Raw genomic sequence first — 18625 nt, 5'->3', positions numbered from 1 at the left:
CTTCAGTCAGTTTCTAAGAGTTTCGCTACCGTTGCGTTGAGCGCCGCGCCACCACAGAGAGCGTGATCGCGATCGTACGATGTTGGAATGCCCCTCTTTTTTCATTATTTTTTGTTCGTTTTGTTATTTTTATACTTTCGACATTCTTCCTTCTCCCTCGTGACGGGGGTATTCGTTCTCCTCCGTTGGCAACTGTCGCGGTTTTGCATGATATCTTACGGACGGACACCGACTTGATCTTGTGCCGAAATTTTCGCCAATCTAGACGACGAGGAACATGGTGGGAAATGTCAGGGAAGGTTCTAGATTAACTCCAACTGAGGTTTACTGAAATTTCAGCAGAAATGTTCATTATTGTTGACATAACAATTGACGAAAAAGGGAAAACAAAAACACACAAGCGACGCGTCAAAAATGGAGATGTGTTAGTGACACGTCTTAGCTCCACGTGACTGCTCGCCTGCTTTGTTCATGTATTGGTAGTTCTCACGCTCATTTCAAGTCATGTGACATTTTTTGCTTACAGTTTCTTGTTTGGGTGTAGCAGTTAATAACTTTAACAGCGGTCAAAAAATTTTGATACACCAGACTGAATAAAATTTATTCGAAATACACGTTCAAGGAAACCCCAAAAATCGAAACGTTGTCCACAGAAATTTAATCAACCAGAAACGAATAGTTCTAAAAGTCAACAACACAAGCCAAAGCAAACAAAAAAAAACTTGCATCAAACGTTGAACTCGGGTTCCGCCAAAAACGGCCAAACTAACAGAGTTGTAGCAGCGAGAGCAAAAAAAAGGTTCAAGGTAACAAAATGCTGTTTCACCAAGCGATTCTCGCGTGAGAGTGTGCGTGTGCTAAACCGCACCGATTTTGGCACTTTCCGAACTCTTTCCTACTTTGCGGTCGAATTTGAATTTTTTTTTTTCTGCGAACCTCTTTCTATTGAAGCATATGTTTTGGTGTTTTGGTAGACGCCAACGGTGTTGAATGTGTGTGAGAGCTTAGAAATAAGGAAAACCGCAAGAAGTATCCCTAAATTGATTCGGTGATAACGAGCGGCAGAGGTTCCCCATTTCAAAAAAGGGAAAAAAGCTAAAATTTGTTTATGGTTTACGCCGAGATTCGAACCGTAGCTCTCTGGTTGAGAGCCTAGCTCTTAACCAATGCGCTGCGTGGAGAGGAGCGGAGAGAGGAGGCAGAACGCAATCACGCTCTCAGTCGTTGCACTCCCTTTTGTATATCTCTCTGGTAAAGCTGTATTGGTGACGCGGTGGACCGTATTTGCAAACTGTCAAACTGCAACGATGACGAGAACATTTGGCTATTTGTTGGCTAAAGATCTCACAACGGATGTCAGTAGCTAGGTATTCTCTGCAAGTCAGCGGAGTTTTGTTTGGGTGCAGTTACTTAAACTTGAATTTACTTAATTTTATGATTTTTAATCATTCTTTTATAGAAATTCGATTTTTTTTCCCATACTTGTTGGAATATTGTGTGAATAAATAAAATCTGAGAATCACTGCTCAGCATCTCTCTTTTTCGGAATAGGTCACCGACTGTTGTCTCTGCACTATTCCAGGAAGAGGTTCCGCCGTCCGCTGGCAAAATCTAAAATGTAAAAAGGGCCAACCTAATCGGCTTTTCTTCTAAGTTGCTTCCCGGCACTATACTCTGCGGTTTGCTGGCCACAGCGTCCAAATAAACAACCCAGCCGGGACTATACTGTTGCTTGAACATCAACATGTGGGGAACTCTCTTCCTGATGCAAATGTTAGAACCGTTGAGAGGGGTTATAAGCTTGCTAATACACTGAATTAGGGAACAATTGATTTGCTTTTAAAGCGTGGCAGCCGTCCCTTAACTTGTGAACTTTCACCCTTCAGTCAACAAGTTTAAGATTTTTCGCGTTGGTCAGCAAATTGCTACGGTTGAACCAATTTCGCAACGCTGCTCGAATCGAACATCAAGGCAGGGAAGCGATTTAAGACGATTGATTTTTGTACCTCTTCCCCCCAAAAAAGGGCACGAACTTCCAACGCACAAACGAGCTCGTCGCGAACGTGCTTACGTTGGCGAAACTGGTCCGAAAATCGCCTTACTTTCCAACCTGTGTGGGGGTCCAGCTTGGTGGAATGCACGTGACCCGAACGTCGACAACCGCAACCGATGGCCATAAAACAAAAATTGTAACTGCACGAGATCAATCAATTAAACGAAGGCTGGAATGGGCTTCGGAAAATCAAAGCCTACGGGGCGACGACATCTCGAAGAAGCCCATAAATATGTCCGACACTAAATTGCGCCTTCAGCGACGATGTTCCGAACCCGCGCGCCGGAAAATTTGAATATCCGAAAGTTTCAGTCTTGTCGCGGCTTTTGTGGGGTCATAAATTACGCTAGTTTATAGAGGAGTCCAAGTCCTCGTTACAGCAAGTGATGCAACCGTGTGCAACTACGCCGGTTGTCGTCAACACGGGGTGCCCGAACTTCTTCACAAAGTTCGTCTAACGGAGTCGGAGTGACCTACCTCCCCATCAATTTATCATACTCTCAGCTCGTATTTTATCGAGCGAGCCCTTATCGGGCAGCGATCGCTGATAAATTGTCTGAAGAGTCGTCGATCGATAGATCTCTCGAAACAGGTCAACGGGCGATCAAAAATGAGTCGGGAATGCACCTTGTTAAGATAACTGCATATTCTTCGCGCGTGATCCACTTTGATGGGATCCGGATGTGGGCGAAATAAGGCTCAACCACCGGCGGACTCGTCGGCAGCGTTACATAACATAAAGAACGGGCTTAATAGGGTAACAAATAGGTATTTGGTTTCTGGTGAACGCTTATAAAGTGGGACGATTATCGGCGATAAAAATGATGAGAATAGAGACTAATTTTATTAGCGTTTCTTCTTTGGTGCATTGAGGCGCGGTCTCCTACAGGAGTCGGGGGCTTTGAGGCGATCAAGACATTGTTGATGAGATTGATCAGCCTGTAAGAAATAGGACAAATTAAAATGCTTGTTGGTTCGAGCCTTCCCGAATAACAACAAGATGTCGTTAGGCGTTGGTAGCCGATACGGCTTGATACTGTCCCAGATTCAACCCATGAGATTCTACATGTCTTCATTTTTAGTCTGACCTAGTATGTGAAGAGAGCAATACGCGACATGACTTGAAGTCAGTCAGAAGTTGATTATTTTTTTCTTAAAGCCCTCAAGTATACAGGACTTGAATCCAACATGTTGACTCTTAATTGTTTAAATTATCTTCAAGTTCTCAAGTCCTAACTTTTTGGAGCACTTGTTTAGCCAAGTCTTTAGCTTTAAATATTCAGTCTGTCAATTCTACTTGTCTACAAACCTTCAAGTCATCAAGTCAATCCTCGCAGTCTTTTAATATCAGAGCAGATCCAAAGGAAATCAGATCAAGTGGAAATTCAAATCTTTAAGTCTTGTTATTTAGTTATCACACAATGTTTTGGTATTTTTGATAGATTTCGGTTAGAACAGACCCAGAATAACTAAATAATCTCATTGATGTCCAAATTTTAAGGCCTCAAAATTGCTCTTCTGATTCAGACCGTAATTTTGAATCGTCCCAATAGGGTGCTAAAGCCTTATGTAAATTTTGATGTACAACGATTAAAACACGCTAAAAACCGATCTCTGATCACTTTTTTTTATTTTAATGCAAAAAAAAGTTGACAAGACAACCGTTTTTCGATGAATCAACTATGGTCCCCTTGGAAAGAGCTGTCAAGTAGAACCTTTTCTGTCAAGAAGGACCAAGAGGTTAATTTTTTAAAATTGATTCAAAAATTCATTTTATACTCTTTGTGGTCGTACAAAGGGTCATTGTACTCAGAAAAATAAGCTATATTGCTGTAAATAATACTATCAGCAATCTAAGCTTCATTTTAGGACCCAATTGACGATATCGACAAAGAAAAAATATTCCTGTAAATTTACATTATTTATCATGTATCAAAAGGTTTCATGATAAATTATGTATATTTACATTAGATTCATTGGAAATGTTCATTAGTTTTGTTGGAATAATTCAAATTAACTAATTTTGATTGGCAAATGGGAATGAAAAGCTCGACTTGGATTGCAGTAGGAAAAGGGTGTGGCCTATGTTCTATTTTAAAATTATTGAAGCGGTAGGGAGGGGAGGATGTTCGGTGTTGTTTCTGCTACCCGTTGCCGACTGAGCCATCTTCGCATTTTGAAACGAGCGGCTACAGCATTAACTTGTTCAGGTCGAGGCTCAGGAAGTGAGCCAGCGAAGTATGAGAGCGATAGAAAGAGAGCCAAATACAACTATTTTTAGTTCGGGTATTTTTGGAGCCAATGTTTGGCAGAAATAGATTGGATATACGATTTACATAAAATGAGAATTTACAGGAAGCCGAACACGGGTAAAATATCAAATTTCCAAATTTTCAATCCAGACTCGACTATCCGAAGGCTTAGGAAAAAAATCACTTCGGATAATCGAATCACAAAAAAAGCTCAGTATGACCCCTAAACTACGCTAAAGTAATTAAGAAATTTTAAATCCAAGATGGCGGCCAAAATGGCGATGATGAAATATTGAAATAGTAGTTTATGCAACAAGTTGCAAAAAGAGGATTTTTTCAGCACGAGTCGTACATTTATCCAACGAGGTTCACCGAGTTGGATAAATACGACGAGTGCTGAAAAAATCAAGTTTTGCAACGAGTTCCATACAACAGTTTTTGCAATTCCGAAAAACACCCATTGAGTGAAATTTTAAGTCAAATTTTCATGTATTTGTCAATAAATCGTTTAAATCAAAACAATGTTGAAAAGTGTTACTTTTCGAAACAAGTACTGAAAAGTTCAACTTTTCAGCACCCATTTCAGTGCTGAAAAGTAGAACTTTTCAGCATTTTTTTGAAAAGTGTTGCTATTCGATTCTGTTATTTTTGGTACAGAAAAGTAGGCTATTTCGTCGTTCAAGAATGACAGGAAAAGTAAGTAGTTTCACGACGGAATTGCAAAAAATGCATTTTTGTAATAAATCAACTATTGAAATTTGACTGAAATTGGGACGCAGAACTCGAATTTGATGTGAACTTAAGAGATTGCTTTTTTTTAAATGGTTCATGGTTCAAGTCCCATACAAACCTTAGGATAATCGAACTTTGGATAGTTCAAACTTCGGATAATCTAGTCTGGATTGTACTCAAGCTGTAAAATCCTCGGGTCCTCATTTGCTTAAATTTTCAAATTTTCATGTATTCAAGTCTCTCTAAGATGGCCGAGTTTTCGTGGCCGTGAGGTTACGGGTTTCGCCTTGTAAGCGGAAGCTGATGGGTTCGATTCCTGTCTGGCTCGCAAAGTTAGATCCCTTAAAAGAGTTAATATGCTCACTGGGAATACTGACCGGTAGAGGATGGGTTTCGACTAGCGGCGTGCTGAGTTTCCAATCCAGAGGTCGTTAGTTCGATTCTCGTACCGGGATGATGAAGTTTTTTTAAGTCTCCAAATCTTTATGTCTTCATGTGCTGAAGTCTTCCAGTAACCAATTCTTCGGATCATCTAGTATACTACTCTTAAATCCTCAAGTCTTCAAATCTGATCATCAACTCGTCAAGTAGTTCGATTATTCCAAACAACCTCTTAATTTTTCCCGACAATCTCCAATGACCTGGATACTTCAAACTTCAAGGAAAACTAAATCATCCCAAATTTCGCAACGTCGACTCTCTTTGATCGGTCCATACACCAAAGCTAGCACCAACTCCCGCACGCTCTTCCCCAAAATGCACCAGACACCACCACTAAATTATCGATGTTTGGGAAAAGAACGTGCTCGCCAGCATCCAGCATCCAAGGTATTCCAACGAAAAACAACAACTTCATCAGCACGCTAGGAGAAAAGCTATGCCGTGGCATCATTTACATAATGATCTCCAATTGGCCGCCACAAACCGCGCCGAAAGTGAAAAAATAAAGAGTTTGGGTTCGTTTGTTTGAGAAGAGTTCTATAAATTGACGTGCTGCTGCTGCAGCAGCAGCGTTTGATCTTGTTTCATCTCTTGAAGGTTGATCTTGAACGGAGTGAAGCGGGCGGTCCCCGCCCGATCGATGATTTAATTAATTGACTCAGGCCCCCATAGCTTAGCAGCGCGCTGGGACACCAGCTCGAGGTAATTGTTTCAGCTTTCACGATCGAACCGGCAGCAACCTATGTTGATTCTAGAAGCAGTTCCCCGATCAACTTGATTAAATAATAAACAAGATTCCTCCGTCTGTACGACATCGTCGATGTTGTGTCTTCTACCACGCGGACTCTTGGAATATCTGTTTGTTTATGGTCGAGAAGAAAGGAAGCAACGGCTTAGGCCCATCGGGGGGAAGATCACTTGTTATTGATACCGACACGGCGCGGTCAAAGAACACCGATCATCGAGTGCACTTCAAATAAGCAGTCGAGTGGTCAACATCAAAAGATCATCCCCGCGCGGCATGTTTGCACAGTTGCAGCGCACCGCAAGGCGTTGGGAAAATTTGTCCCAGGTCAGGGTTGATTTTTTCCCCTTGCGTCGAGGGATTATCGAAAGTGATTCACCAAACAACTCAATTCCCGAGACGCTCACTAGAGTTGCAGCTGGAGTCCCCCGCAGAAAAAGAGCAAAATTTACCCGATGTCAGTTTAATTATTTCAAATCAAATTAAGTGTAAATATGTCTAATCTGCGTTCCATTGAATGTAAGAGCAGCAGCACTTTGTGGCGCACTCACCAAGCATATCACATATCAAATTGCAAACAAAAGGAGCGAAAATTTCGTGTGCAAAAGAAGGGGGATGAAAATCAGCAAAGAGGAAACGCGAAAATCTCACCCTCATCAGGGGTGAGGAATAGCATTGTTGTACCCACTCTGCTGCTACCGACTTGTTGAGAGTTGTTGTTGTTCTGGCGCACGGGTATGAATACAAAGTCGCCGAATGGAAATTGCCAGCATAGAATTGCAAACCGTGGGGTAGGTGGAGTTGAGAAAAAGAGCGTTTATTTTTTTCAACATACATTTTTTTGAAATACAAAATTTGGTGTAAATTTGAGAAAGATGTCTTACTCTAAATGCTTGATATTTAGTATGGTGCTCCAAGTCTGGGCTACCTCGGAGCTACCCCCTGTAATCATAGATTGACCTATCTTTAGGTTGAATTCCAAATTAATAAATTTAAAAAAATTAAAAAATATAAAAATTGAAATTACAAGACATGGTCTCAACATTTGAATGAAAAAAAAAGTGTTTTAAAGTGCTTTTTTCACCTGCTCAGTTGTTTTGCAATCATTAGTTTTCAAAATAACCTAATAATGAAGAGATTTTTTTTCGCCGAAAAAAAAACCTTTTTGCGGTGCTGTACATTGGAATTCCACAAAAAGTGAAAATATTTTTGATCGATCACAGTAATGCTAAATATGATTTTAAACACAGGAAAATGCATTTCGAATTGTTTTCAGTAGGTTAGATTTCTATTTCCATTAAAATTTTGAAGTTTTTGAAAAGATATTTGTTTTGCCCCCTGATTTTTCGAACCGATTTTGAAAAAAAAGGGGCGACATAAATTTTGGAAAATATTTGCAACGGCCTAACTGACTTGAAATAATGTTTAAAAAAAAATGTTGTAATTTTCTATATTGATGCAGATAAGAAGACACAAGAAACATCTTTGAATTATATCTATTCAGGTTATTTTTTTAACTTCAATTCAAACTTATTTTATAAATAAATCAAATTTCTTTTCAAAGTTGAAAAAAACGTTTGGTTCTGTAAATAAAATAAAAACCTAAAAAGATTGGGGCACAACAAAAATTGATAAAACAAAGATTAGTTTAAAACTATTTTAAATACTGTTCATTTTTTACCCTCAATTTTTATATTTTTTCGACTGTTTGTCTAAAAAAAAGAAAGAATAAAAAATGGAAAAAATAATTTGAAAAATAAATAATTTATAAGGTTTTAAAATTTGTAGTACAGTCCAGACTCGATTATTCGAAGGCTTCTGAATAAATCACTTCGGATAATTAAATCTTTGAATAATTGAATCACACAAAAAAACATTTGTTTTTTGTTGGTTTTTTAATTTGGATTTTTTGACTAAAACAATTTGTAATTTGTAAATCCAAGATGGCGGCAATGAAATATTGGAAAAGTGCATTTAGTAATTTAATAGGCAATCAACTATTCAAATTTGACTTAACTCGACTTAACTTAATTTAACTTGACTTGAATATTTTTCCAAAAAAAGCAAAATTTCAATGGAAATTGAAGTATAATCAGCTGAAAAAAAATTAAATGGATTTTCCTGCGTTAATAATCGCGTTTGTGCTCTTTTAAAAAAAAATTAATTGTTTATATCGCAAAAAAAAATTCCAGAAATAATAAAAATTCCGGTAAAACTTTGATATTATGAAAACTAATGATTGCTAAACATCTAGAATTGTGTATGAAGCATTCTAAAACACATTTTTTATCCAAATTTCGAAAGTATTGCCTTTTTATTTTTTTCTTATTTGCCCCCTCCCTCTCGACTTTATTATGAGTCGAGGGACATAAATTTCAAAAAAAAATTGCCATACTGAAATGGGATTTTTTTTTGAGATTGTCTGAGATATTTGAATTTTGTTAACAATTTTGTGTACGGTCTTACAAAAAAAACTATTAAAAACGATGTTTGTACTGTCTACATGATAATAACTAAGCAGAACAAAATTATTGTAATATTCATTTAACAAAATAGGCATTTATTGTATAGATAAATTATTAACACACATTAACAAAATTTGCCACAAATTAACAAAATTTGCCTACTTATTGTTGTAAAATGAAAAATAGTGAACTTTATTACCGAACTTCTATTAAATTAGTAGTTCAGAATTTGATAAAAAAAAATCTGAGTGTGTTTCTTTGAACAAAACAAAACAAACAAACTTTTTTCCATAACCTCATTTTCACCTCATGAACAATGAACTCGAATACATGCAAAAATACACATAACATGAACAGACACTAAAATACGCAACTTCTTTGAGAAAAAAAGAGATCGAAATGAATATTTTTCTCTCAAATCTACACCCAAAGTTAAATAACGAGGGGAAAGTCCTCCCGAAAAGAAACGTGAGGAAAGTACTATTTTGCGTGAGTAAAGACCTCTCGCGTGTTCATTCGTTCATTGACGAGTTCATCCTATTGAGTGGCTTATATGGACAAATGACCGCCACTTAGTCACCGAACCATGGTGGCCCATACGGCAAAGGCACGGTTCAATATACCGAAGGTCTTGGGTTCGAGTCTCGGTACAGGCACTTTTTTTTTTCGATAGATGAACTTTTTTGGAAAATGAACCCATGAGTAAAGTACTCACGGCAATTTCGGGATTTATCCTCTCCGTCCGCACACAGTACCATTTTACTACCGAATCGTGCTCTTTATCCTCTCGTATGCCGATGCCCAGTTCTGGGTGTATATCTAATGTAATCAAAAAAATAGCTAAATTTTTGCCAGTATTGTACAAAAGATAAACATTTAAACCTACCAATCAAAACGAGAATATCAAGCTAATTCTTTGTTTTAGGTGAAAACACACTCTTAAACATGTTTAAAATGAAAATTAAATTAAAATTACAGCATACTCTTAGACAACCCATTTCACCCTCCCGTCATTTGCTCTCTTTATGCCGGCATCTTTCAGCAAATTATTATTTCCCCGCGTAATGTTCCCATTTCCGAGAGCTCGTTCTCGCCTGCCGTGGTAGTCCTTTGAGGTATGCACTCGGCGCGATGTCCTCAAAAGAACAACAGTTTATGCTTGTCGTCGTTTGCGAGGGGAATCTGCGAAACAATTATCATAGACAAGCAGATTCCACTTTGTTTTCATTCCGGTTCATTAATGTAGGAGAGTGTTGTTTGAATTTGGAACGCCAACAGATGTGCGAATCGATTTTTCTGGTTTTCAATCACATCTTGATAGGCCACTGGAATCCTGGGGAGATCTCTTCCCCTGTAGAGAGGTAGAATCCTAGCCAAGTTCAAGTGCTTGCATCACCTGACTGAGACAGCAGGTTCTCCCCCCGTATGCTTGATGATGATGAAGATATGACGTGATGACTGGCATTGCAGGAATTTGCCTCCAGCATTCTCCCACATGAGTCAAACATATTTATATGCGGTGTTGTCCCTTCCACTTGTCAACCGGGGGGCGACAACACAACACTCTTGAAGAGCTGGGGGGGGTCACAGCCGTAAAATTTATGAAAAGAGAGTTTACTCTTCCACTTGATGTGCAGCAGCCCTAACAATAGGGCCTCCCCTTAACGTGTCTGTTTATGGCCGACATTCGGGATGTAGGCCTGCCAACTTGTTGGCAAAAGGATGGCAGCTTGTTTTCCACTCAGGGTTTTTTTTTAGTTTAAAGAGGTTGGAATAATTGTTTGCACACGATGACGACTCCTCTGACGTCTGTTCACGCCAAGATGATGGTCCGGTTTCGGAAGCACTGTTTTTTGCCGCTTCCAGCACGGTTTTATGAAGTGCTGAATGGAATTTTGTTTGATGTCCGCACTTTAGAACTTAATTACCCTGCTTTCGCTCCGCTCAAGACGTCAAGTCAAGATGGGTTGAAAAGGCAAACAATTTGTTGCGCATTTTTAGCAGCAGGAAAACAAATAGCTGAAACGCGATTCCGAATCCGGAATAATACCAAAAGCAGACATGCATTGGCGCTGCACGCGGTTAGCACGCGTGCTATTTTAACGGATAGCACTGCGCTTTCAATCATAGCACTCGCCCTGGCACTCGAATACAAATGGTAACTAGGTTGTTTTTTCATCATTGTCTAGAATGTTATGAAACTAACAACAACCACATTTATCTGTGAATTTGGTGCAGTGCTAGTGTTCAAGGAAAGTAAGCAAAAGATCCATGGTTCTGATCCTTTCAAGGTAAACTTTTTTTTTTTGCTTTTAGCATAAAATGTAACTTTTTTTTTAATCACAGCAGAGTATTGTCCTGGAATCAAAATAATAAAATTTGCATAGAATAATGAAGTTAATCGGTATGAAGCACCCAAAAATCAGTTCCAGGTGACCTGGAGACTTCATAGGACGTGGTCTGGCTGGCACTTGAATGGGCACAGGATTTGAATTTTAATTCTCTGAAGATTTTGCGGGCCCTGAGATAAAATATTTATGGAAGAATCTGGAAAAAGGTATGTTGCAGTTGTTATAGATTCCCGTTAGCCGATGATCGAATTAGCTTGAGAACTTTGATTAAAAAGACTCTTTTCCTAAAAAGGAAAAAAAAAATCCTATGAGTGCTAAGTGGGAGTGCTAAATATTAGCACTAGCACTGGGCTGGAGTTGTATGCTTTGAACTTGATGTGAGTGCTAAATTGGAAGTGCCAGTGCAGAGCGTGCCAATGCACGTCTGACCAAAAGATAACCAAATTCTTTGATAGGTTATGGTATCAACGGGAGACGCCCGTCGCAACGCCGATAAGCACGTGTCGCGGGACTTAAATTGTGAAGCGGGAGCGCGTGGCGTCCCCGCCGATAAAGATTCACGCGTTAACGGCCGTTGAACAATTAACGACCTCGAGCAGAAAGTCAGACGGCACGTGACACCAATTGAGTAGCCTACCTCATAGCATCGCTGCTCGCAAGGCACGCTGACGAACAGAGTTCGAAGAATTGAAACAACAAAAATACCAAACTTCGTCAGAAAATTCCCAAACTCACAGGTACTTCACATTCTCCCCCCCTTGAAAAAAAAGCCACCACAAATCAGGTGATGCAACTCTCCACGTAATAGATCGTCCGCAATCATGTACAGCCCCGCGACTCTTATCAGCATCGTCCGATTCTCACCTGCGCTACTGCAGTCCGTATACCTTAAGGTGCAGCTCGCATTAAGGCCAAGTTCCCCAAACGCAACATCGTACGATACGGTACGCCATCGTCGCCGGAAATTTTGTAAACAACCATCTGGTCTATCACCCCCACACGAGTCGAGTCTAATCAACGTTTTTTTTACGTGCAAAAAAAAACTACAACAATAAATTCGCAGTACGACTAATAAAAAACACACACCAGATGGCGAGATGGTGACGGACTTGGTTGAATGTGTGCAGGTTATGTCACACTCAGGCCGGGGTTAATTTTAGCTTGCGCCGCAAAGCAGCGTGGTCCTATTTTTATCGTGTCATTTTCAGTTAAGTCGCACTGTGAGTACGGTAAATGCCGGTTCTACTGTACGTATAGTGCAAAAAAAAGCTACCTCCTAATTTTTGCGTTGATTTATGCGTCACATTCGCGCAGAAACCTAACCTTCAAAAACGGTTTGGACTCGTTCTCCCAAGCAACGACCCAGACCCACGTCAACAAACTGACAAATGTTTTGCAAGCGCTTTTTGTTTGTTTGTTTGAACACTTTAGCTGATTCGTCATCGCATCAGATCGGAACCATCAGTCAGGAAGTTGTCAACAAGTTCCGAAAATCGATCAACTTGACTTCAAGTGATCGACCCCTCGAAATCAATCAAGCAACCTACACGTATTGCAATGGTCAACGGGTTACCCAATCGGAAGACGTGCATCGCCGCACTAATACCGCGTGATTATGGATTCACTGTGAGGGTGGTTTTTGGCCGTCTACAACACAGTTGTGCAAAGATAAAAATCACACTGGAAATGTTGAAAAAGGTCGAATTCCAGTTAGTCACAGCAGATGAAGGAGGTGGCGCTATGACGACTTGCTACTGTGAATTTTAAAATCGAAAAATTTCCCCATGAAAATGAGCGGAAAACGAATGATGATTTTGTTTCTTTGAACTTTATCACTTTTCTTTGGAAGTACATTGATATGAGTGAGTTTGATATTAACATTTTTGTGATATCAAATTTGTATGTTGCTGTTTATGGAATTATTGTTAATACAATTTTTTTTATTAGTTTATGATTTCAAATTAATTGGCTTCTTTAAATCTGTTAACGAAACTAAACTAAATACAGTCCAGACTCGATTATCCGTAGCAACCGTAAAAAATACTTCAAAGATTCGAATCACAAATTCGTTTTTTGTTGTTGTCTTAAATGATCGGAGATGGTGGCACTTTAAACCCTCGAATTTTAAACATTTTGTCCCCTCTTAAATCAAATGTAATCTTAAAAATAATAAGTAAGAAAAAAAATATTAATGTTTTCCCGTGATTCGATTATCCAAAGCTTGTATACTGCCCATGTTTGCATAAATGTCCCATATGCAAACACAGCAAGCTGAGAAAAACGCAAAACAAGTTTGTCCCACACATAAGGTTACGTGTTAAGTTTTCACGAAAATACTGGATTTCCTCCTGATTTCTAGAACAAACTACTGGATGTTATAGGCTTTTCTGAAAGATCACACGATTCTGAACAAAACTGCATCAATAGCTCAAAAACGATGAAAATGCATATGGGACATTTATGCGATCAGGGGCAGTATAGGACTTCGGATAATCGAAACTTTAGATAGTCAAGTCTGGACTGTATTGTCATTAAACACAAATTTGGTGCAATCTAATCAGCTGGAACTATTTCGCAAATTCCGAGACAAAAAGTAACTTTTTCACAAAACTCGAAATGTACAGCAATAGCTGGCCTCCACGGCTAACTTTTAACAGTGCTGGTTTTGTTAAATAATCACCTGTTTTCTCGAAATATGCAAAATAGTCCTAGCTGTCAAAATGTTTCTGCGCCCTTTTCAAATGTTGCTCCAGAATTAGTATAGCAAATGATTTGAAATAATATAAAAGTCAAATTACCTTTTAATGTTTTTAAAGGATTTTTGGTTCGGAATCACTGGCGGTATTAGGAAGAGGGGCTAGATTTGTCCGGAGTCATTCTCATATATCTTGACCAAAAATTCTGTCAGAGCTTGGTCACGCCACTGTCCGGAATTAAGAAAAAATGTCAATCTTTTTTTTTCAAAATCAGAAAAGATTAACACACGACTGAAAAAAAGACGAATCTTAGCAAATCATTAGTTTTTTTTTAGAAACTCGGCGGAAGAAGACAGTTTACTTGTGGAAACTTGGAATTTTTCTGCCGAAATGATTTGCCATGCTTCAAAATGGCATATTTTCATCATGACGTTTCATTTTTTAAAGTTTTGTTGTTTAAAAATCACTTAGGATAACCAAATCTTCGGATAATTAATCCTTCGGATAACCGTACCACAAAAAAATCATTGTATTATTTTTGATTGTTGAACTTGAGTATAACTCCTCAACTACGCTAATTTATAATGTTTAAATCCAAGATGGCGGCCAAAATGGCGGTGAAGAAACATTGAAAAATTAAATATTGATGTTAAAAGTTAGAAAACTACAGAAACACAAAAAGATTTATTTTATCCATGATTCGACTATTCGAAGTCCCTTACAAATCTTCGGATAATCAAACTTCGGATAATCAAAACATCGGATAATCGAGGCTTCGGACAATCAAGTTTCGACTGTATTGAACAATCTTGAAAATTTGCTGAATAGCAAAGTATAAAGTATCAAACACTTCAAAACTCTCATTCTATGTTTTCCAATATATATGGTCACTATATTTTTTTGTTATAATTTTCTCATTACAGGTGACCTTCAGACATGCATCGGCACTAAGAGCTCTTCTTAACGGCACTCAACTTGATTGAGATGGCATTTTTGTTTAATGTAGTGCTATGCTTGTTTCCCATTACAAACGTCTTGTTTTTAACAAAAAAAAATGTGTAGAGAGCAGGTTCATCAGAAAAACCGAGTTAAGCTATATTTTCACGTGACTGTGCTCATAAGCTCTCAAGAAGAACTTCTTAAAAGCTCTTTGAGTGCATTTAAATCTTGCCCTATACCTCACCTGGTTTTCAATATAATCTCTTCGGGTCTTCGGGAGCTTTAAAGACAAGCATAATTAGTATACTCTGAGAACCATTTCCGCGAAATGCCAAACAAGTTCTTCTAAAAGAGGAGTTAGAGCGGATGCATGTCTGGTTACCTTACCTACAAATTACATTGCTTACAAATACATTTCATTGAAGTTTAATCTATTTAAAAAATGTGTTTATAGTCATTTTTTCGATTTTATTTCTAATATTCAAAATTATATCAACATTTGAAAAAAAGAAATATAAACGTAACAAAAAATGTTCTTGCCAAATTCCCATAAAATTACCATTTATTAGGAACATAAAAAAATAATAAGCACAAGTTTAAGTTTTAATCTGAACAAAGAATTTTTTTATTGAAAATCTCAATTTAAAATGGCCTCATTCAGAGTGAAATTACCATTTCCCAACCCTGACGCCGACGCGCGTTAAATTAAGCGATCGTCTGATCGGAGATCGAACGGTTATAATTGACCACGGTAATTGACATTTTGTCGTCGATGGTGGCGGCCTGCGTACCCGCGACGGCAGTCAGTCAGAGTGCGCAAGATCGGCCAAGATCACCAATTTGTCGTATGATCTCGCGGCTACTTCAGTTGGCGAACTGCAGTGGTGTGATTTTGGGGTGATTGAACCATTTTTTTCTTTGAAGTTTGGATTTTTTTTAAATTTTGGTTATTTTAATTAAATTAAACATAACTTGAAAGAAAATTTATATTCTTGGACTTACCACAATTCAAGCTTCAAACCCTTCCCATTTTAGGTCATCTTTGGCACAATTTTCTACCCTCCCTCCTGAACGTTACCCAACTTCATATGTATACCACAACAATTAGCAAATGGCTCACAAACTTTGCACCAACTTAAAAACTGCCCGAGCTCTCAATTTGCACCACACACACACATTAGAAAACTTCACTGCACTGCCAAACTTGAGCAACACCCACCACCCCCGATAGGGCCTCGATTTCTCAAGAGCAATTTTCACCCCGGACCGGAAAACACCATTTAAATGGTCCGAGAAAAGTCTGCAGCGGGCCCGGTCGTCCTTGCCCGGCACTTATCTCAATTTCCTGCCCAAGGGAGATTTTATGATTAGCACACAACACCACACATCAGCTCAAGATTGAAAACTCTCTCGCAAAACACTTAGCACCTATTTTAGAGCTCGTTCGGTTTGGGTTAGATTTCAGATTTTCGAGTCGAATGTCACCTCTTGGTTCAGAGTTTACGATAAACGAAGAGTTGTCTCATACGATAAAATAGTTGACAACTATTAGTTGTCTCTCTTTTTTAAAAGATACCCCTAAGGCAGCGTAACACCCATTCGAGTGGAAAAAGCCTTCAGACTGAGAGTAAAAAGTTACAGTGAATGAATAGAGAGCGTCAAGAACAAGATGGTTGAGAGTATTTTACTCTCAGGTTAATTCTCAAAAATGTTTGGGAATCGATTGTTTGGAATATTAAATTTCCTATAAAAAGTAAACTTTTTGCAATGTGTGAACTCGAAACAGTGCAATGTGAGAACTCCCATACTAAACCCTGGGTGCAGAATAGTCGTCGGCAAAACGGCCTCAATTTAGAACTGTCAAAGCGGAACCAATTTACTGTTCGCAAAATGATAGCAAGGAGTGGCAAGTATTGTGTTCGATCTGTAATTTATTTTGAGGAATAAAAAAAGTCGATGGAGTCGAGCTTTTGAGGTATTCAAAGTCAACATATTTTAAGAAGATGGTTGAAATAAAGATTGGCATAATTCGTCGCTAACATTTCAATAAGCGCTATGTTTCACGCAACTCCTATGTTAATGACGCGTTTTGAAATGTAATCGACGAATTATAATAACTATGAATGGCATCTGCCAAATACTATTGAATAATCTTACTCCGATATTATCACTATCATTAAAAGATACATAATCTTGGAACTTCTATTCGGTTGCTCTTTTGATATACAAAATTCCACCCAATTCTGACATAATTTTTCATCTTGTGGAAAACAAAAAGGCCGTTTTTGGCCTAAACGATGGGCGGTCTATACAAACAAAAAAGTGCAAAGCACTTAATTTTTCAGCGAAAACTTTTACACTAACAGATCCAAAACGTTTCAAAACAATTCACTTCAGTAGCAAAAAAATATGTCACGCTTGGGCTTGAACATAGCCTTCTACTTTGTTTATGTTTACAGCTGTAGTGCAGTTATATTAGTGGGGAGCAATGGGGAGCTTTCGAAAATCACGTTACGCATTCTGTCTATTCAGCACCCAGACTAAACCCATACTTGTGTTTATTTGGAACAATTTATTGTGAAGATTTTACTAAACTATAAACAAACTTAAGAGATTAACCAAATTACTAGTTTTCTATGCATGAACTACTTTGAATACTGTTTCACAACAATGAAAGGTATTTATCAAATTGATTTGAATTCAACAAAATAATACTGTCTTTAAAGAAGATTCTACCAATAAACTTGAAAAATACCAACTTCCAACTTCGGACAATCATGCGTTAAACGTCAAACAATTAGTCCATCTCCACCCATCCGGAACTGTGGCCGACCATCCGCTCAAGAAATCAGTCGTAATTTCAATGCCATCAAACCGCCCTCCCCGTGCGTTCCGAAAAAAACGGAAGCAATCAATAAAACCCGAGTCCGGGGACTTACCTAGTGTCACCGATGCTGGTCTCCTTGCCGGCCAGCCCGTTCCAGCTGACCCTCCGTTCCCGCTCGCCATCGCTCAGATAGTCTATCAGGATAAAGTTGTTGTCGTTATCCTTCTGGAACTGGTGCTGCTGCTGCTGCCGCTGGACCGGACTCGGGTGGTGCCGATGGTTGTGACGCGTCGGAGAGCTGTTGAACTCGTCCAGGTCCAGAAAGTTGCCGGCGGACGAGGACGACGTTCCGGCGGCCAGATTCAGCACCGCCGTCACGATCGTCAGCAGGAACAGATTTCGGATCTCGATCTTCATGCTGGGGAAATTCTTGACTTTCACTTTCAGCACAAACATTTGGCGAAACCTCCACGAAACTTGGCACTTGTTCACGGCTGAGCGATCTGAAAGAGGGACGCAGAAGCAGAAGATCAACCGTTAAAAGTTGCGATCTCAAGTCACTCCAGTATCAGCGCTATTCCTACTTCTCACTGGGTGGCACAATTGCACTCTCGAATTCCGAGCCTCAAGCTGCGAATTTCACAACCAAAAAAAAAAAACTCGAAAAGGCAATCACGCACGCACTTCCGAAAAACCTTGCGCAAAATTTGCACCACTTTCGACGAACCAGCGAACCTCTCTCGCGCACTCTCCGAGTACAAGTAACGAAGGCCTGCGCGAATCGCAACGGTTTTATATAGACTTTGGCGCGCAAAAGAGTAACGCGAGGCGCCGGCCACCGGATTCGCGAATGATTGGCTCGCGAGAGAGTGACTGATGAGAGAAACTTTATTCGCGACTCTTTAGCACCTGAAGGCGCAGAGTGCGAGCGTACCGGTCGAAAGTGATAAAAAAATTCGAGCGTGGTTCGGAAGACGAGTTGCGTTTCTTGGGAAAGAAAAGAGGTGTGATGATTATTGTTTGTTGAAAATGGTTAAAAACAATATGAGTCATCGTTGATTCATTCTACCTTGATGATTGTTAAAGATTAATCAGTGTTAGAGGAAACACACCAGCAATACGTA

The 18625-nt window shown here is 39.1% G+C and overlaps 1 protein-coding gene across 3 annotated transcripts in view; it reads right to left on the bottom strand.

The window, feature by feature from the left end:
* LOC120419590 (uncharacterized) overlaps positions 1 to 18336 on the bottom strand; it is a 49361-nt gene extending 31025 nt beyond the window's left edge. Inside the window, exons 1-2 of one of the 3 annotated variants that reach the window (XM_039582329.2) lie at positions 18086 to 18336; positions 17614 to 18004 (exon numbers count right to left, since the gene is read on the bottom strand). In XM_039582329.2, the coding sequence (XP_039438263.1) occupies positions 17614 to 17957 (344 nt within the window). In that variant the 5' untranslated portion in view covers positions 17958 to 18004; positions 18086 to 18336. The remainder of the gene's footprint in view (positions 1 to 17613; positions 18005 to 18085) is intronic. The other 2 variants (XM_039582332.2, XM_039582331.2) reach the window with 2 other exon arrangements.
* Positions 18337 to 18625: the final 289 nt, after the last annotated feature.

This window comes from Culex pipiens, chromosome 2 (genome assembly GCF_016801865.2).
Source record: "Culex pipiens pallens isolate TS chromosome 2, TS_CPP_V2, whole genome shotgun sequence".
Taxonomy (NCBI): domain Eukaryota; kingdom Metazoa; phylum Arthropoda; class Insecta; order Diptera; family Culicidae; genus Culex; species Culex pipiens.
Note: the sequence above shows the minus strand (reverse complement) of the source record. Positions and strands in the feature narration are given on the sequence as shown.